Genomic DNA, 3,925 nt, shown 5'->3' with positions numbered 1-3,925 from the left:
TCCCCCTTGCCCCAGATGACATATCCAGACATAACTATTGAGCTGAATCACTCCGCTTTGAGGGCCATGAATAAAGGAGCAAAGAGGAACAGGAAAAGAACAAAGATGACCCGCATGAATTTATTCAATTCAAATAGCATCCTTAACCCTCAAGACTGTATACATACATATATGAATTTCCGATGCATCTAGGAAAAACAAATGGAACAAAAAAGTGACAAAATACAAATGCCTCAACATATGAATGATCCTTATGACAAGCAGAGGAAACGCCAGACCGAAAAGAGGGAGAGAGAAAGCAGCAGCGACGCCCCCCACAATAGTCAGATAGGATGACAAAATACATGGGTAGCAGATAACAAAAAAAAAAAAACATGATCCAACAAAATAATATCTCTATAGCACAGTCGAAGGCGTGTTGCTTTGGTCTCCTAATGTTGGTTTGAGTTGGGACAGGCGTGAGAGGAAAGATGAGAATGAAAACGACACAAAGCAAAGGGTAGCATGGGCATTTAAGGAGACTTAGGTAGGGGATACATATATAGATGGAAAAAGGGGATGTAAAAACCAAAAGAAAGGAATATTCGAAACTAATGTGAACATCAAACAAAGGACAAACCAGCTAGGTTTTCTCGCTTAGATCGCCAACACTAATCCTCTTCTCATCTTCGTCTTCATCCTGATACGGTGCCTCGCCCTCCGAATCAGATAATCTAAACTCCTCAGCCTCATCATTGCTCAAAAGCTCCTCATCGCTTTCCCCAGCAAAAGCATCATACAACTCCCCACCTTTCTTCTTCCGCTGCTTCCGTCCCAAACCACGAGTGCCGGCACCCATATGCTCTACATCATCACCGCCACTGAGCAGATCCGCCTCATCACTACCATCAATCATCTCAAACTCGTAGTCATCGCGCGGGTTATTTCGGATGCGCTTCCGACGCTGGACGAGGAAGTAAACACCCAACGCGCAGCAGAAAATTAGGATAAGTGCGAGCGAGCCATAGATCCAGACCTGGCTGCGTTTGGAGACACCGAAGGTAGGGAAGAAGGACGGGAGGAATGTGTCGTTGTCGGTACCGGATGGGGAGCCGGTTGGTTTTGAGTTGACCGGGCGGTCGACGTGGTCGGTTGGCACGGAGGAAGGAGTGGGGAGGCTGGTTCCGCTCGTGGGCGTTATGACGGCAGTGGTTACGATAGCGGGTTCGTCGTCCTGGTCGTGGTCGTGGTCGTGTTCGGTTGGTAAGGGGTGGAGTTTCTGGATGTTTGGGTCGATTGCTTCCCCCCACAAATCCAGTTGCCAGTCGATGAACGTGCCTTCGTGAGCATTAACGACTGTGTCTTTGACGATTACAGTCCATTTACCGACGCCGGATTCGCCCCTGAAGTGGTAGAAAGATCGTGTCAGCTTTGTGCCTTAAGATCAGACTGGGATTTGAGCTCTGATAGATGATTGAGGGAGAATGAGCTTTGTTCTTTTTATCGGATTTGCACTTACCAATGAGCGACTGACATAAATGTCCAGTCGGTGTATCCAACGGGGTTATTATCACGCTTCCTAGTCGTACTTAGATGGCTAACGACACCAGCCGGGCTGCGGAGTTCAACACTCAAATCACCGCGGCGGGTGTGGTTGACATTCATCGTGACAGTGACATGTTCTAGGCGCTGAAGATTGTGCAGTTTCAACATCTTTTTGGTGACTTCGAAGGAACTGGCAAGTCCCACCTCTCCCTGGGGGATTTCACTATGAACCCGTAGCCAGGGAGAATGCAGCCAAGCTTGTGGTTTGACCAGTTTCCAGTCTTTAGCTAGATGGACAGCAGAGTACGCGTCTACCTTCCCATAGCCGAATTCATGGCTAAATTTTTTGCCGATACTGGTATCCTGCCAGTCACTATCATTTAAATGGATTGGGATCGCAGTCTCTAGGAAAATGTATTGGATATCACGCCATGTGAGCTCAGGACGGACGCTTAGCGCAAGCGCCACAACGCCCGCAACCAGCGGCCCAGCGGCGGAGGTTCCCCCATGTCTCGTTGAACATGAATCCACTCCGACATCGGTGGTGTGTATAGCTCCGTTAACGCCACTGCTATACGTTACCACGAGCATCGCGGAGCACGACTCAGAATAATATGGGTGATTGTCATCGCGATCGACAGCTCCCACTGTGACGCTGTATATGCTGTTAGTGTAGCCATCAAAGTTGCAGTTGTCTTCATGCAAAGCACCGTTACCGGCGGCAAACACATATATCGAGCCCCTTCCCGCCCGCCCTTTTTGGATTCCGTTGACAAATGCCCGCTGGATGAGTGTGCCAGGGCCTTCCATGGTCATACCATCGTCAACGGGGCCCCAGGAACATGAGTATATCTGGTTGTCTTGGTATTTGTAGTTGATTGCAGCGGCCTCATCCTCATCCGACACGGGTTTAGATAGGATACGGATCCCCGAAACCCTACTATCGTAAGCCACTCCAACGCCACAGATATCATTCCGCACTGCTGCAATCTCTCCAGCGCATCGCGTGCCATGTTTATCATCGAATAGTCGGGGCTTAGGTATGGGCGACTTGTCGTTGTAGTCGTATGACCCATCCGCAAAGTAGTTGTCCTTCAGATCTTTGCTGTGCATATCTATTCCATCATCCACAATGGCCGAAATCGATTCCTTGCCCGTTATACCTTCCAGCCAGAGGCCTGTAACATTGAGATCGTTCCCCAATTGAACAGTATTAAACAGGTGCCACTGGTCATGAAACATCGGGTCCGCGATCCCCAATTGAGATGCGATATCACTCAACTTTTCCGTAGCGTTAAAACCATCCTTAACTTCCCGGTCTTGTGGCCTCGACTGACGAGCCTTAATTTTTGCTGTCGCCGGTTGCGGTAGTGTTGGGGGTGGAGGCGTCCGTTTCACCATCGGAGGTCTTAAGTTCAACTTCTGTGACCAGAGTATCCCATCCAAAGCATCTGTTACCATCGATATTTTGCCGTTCGGCGGTACTGCATCTCGTTTTCTCCGCCTCCTGAGCTTCAAGATGTCTAATGTTTTGTCTAAATTCGAACCTAGAACACCTTTTGGGGCGGAAAATGTATGGTGGTCCGCCAATTCACCGATTTGCCCCTCATGTGTGGCTCCTAGCAACTGCGCAATCTGGATGGGGGAAACGGAAGGGTCAAGATGGAGAGCGAAGTAATCGAACGTATCATGATTTCGGGGTAATATGGATGCGCATGCGCTGTTCACGAATAATAAGGTAAGGGCACCGGCAGCACCAAGGAGCCTCATGCTGTGTATCTCCAACTGTCTGTTGTCGCCGATGTTGAGGGGACACTATTCGGGGCAAAACCGGCCGGCCACCTTGTCCTCAGGGAAAATGTGAAAAAAGCGATGTGAAGTGCTGATTGCCATGAACCACTACACTGAAGGTCTAGCTCCAAGCAATCCTCGTCAGGAAGTCGGGAGGGCGTGTGCGGAAGCGTGGATGGAGGGATGGACGTGTGGAAACGAAAGCAGAAATAGAACTATGCCGGTGCCGGTGGCCCCAAGCATTCCTGAGCTGATTAAGGGAACCCTACAATGGTCTTTTCCAAGGAAGTTAGTCGACTTACATCCCAACAAGGGGCGGGTGTAGACGAGTTCTTCGAATTGGGGAAGCACCGTCAAAAACAGACGCAACGGCAAAACTGTGAAAAAATGAAGGGCAGTGAACAAGGAAAAGAGAGAAATCCCCAAACAGAGGAGGAAGTGAACAGGAAATATATGTTTGCCGGAAAAGTGGAAGTAGTTGAAGGGAAGATGCCAGAGTGTAAAGAAAAAATTGTCTGGGGCCAACCCATCCCACTTACAACTCAACTAGACAAATATACACATACATATTGCTTCAAAGCTCTGTGTGTGCCAGTCATGACTATGATTT

The 3,925-nt window shown here is 49.0% G+C and overlaps 2 protein-coding genes across 2 annotated transcripts in view; one reads left to right on the top strand and one right to left on the bottom strand.

Moving 5' to 3' along the window:
• Positions 1-622: 622 nt before the first annotated feature.
• Positions 623-3,294, bottom strand: HCAG_07015 (hypothetical protein; the record flags this gene model as incomplete). The annotated part of the gene is made up of 2 exons (XM_001537543.1): positions 623-1,382; positions 1,499-3,294. 2 exons carry the CDS (start codon positions 3,292-3,294, stop codon positions 623-625), a joined length of 2,556 nt encoding a protein of 851 aa, XP_001537593.1.
• Positions 3,295-3,585: 291 nt separating this feature from the next.
• HCAG_07014 (predicted protein) overlaps positions 3,586-3,925 on the top strand; it is a gene marked incomplete at both ends in the record, with an annotated part of 922 nt that continues 582 nt past the window's right edge. Inside the window, one exon of the mRNA XM_001537542.1 lies at positions 3,586-3,899. Coding sequence (XP_001537592.1) covers positions 3,586-3,899 — 314 coding nt within the window. The remainder of the gene's footprint in view (positions 3,900-3,925) is intronic.

The sequence above is a fragment of the Histoplasma capsulatum genome, genomic scaffold, assembly GCF_000149585.1.
Source record: "Histoplasma capsulatum NAm1 scaffold_8 genomic scaffold, whole genome shotgun sequence".
Taxonomy (NCBI): Eukaryota; Fungi; Ascomycota; class Eurotiomycetes; order Onygenales; family Ajellomycetaceae; genus Histoplasma; species Histoplasma mississippiense.
This window is presented reverse-complemented; position numbering and strand designations above follow the sequence as displayed.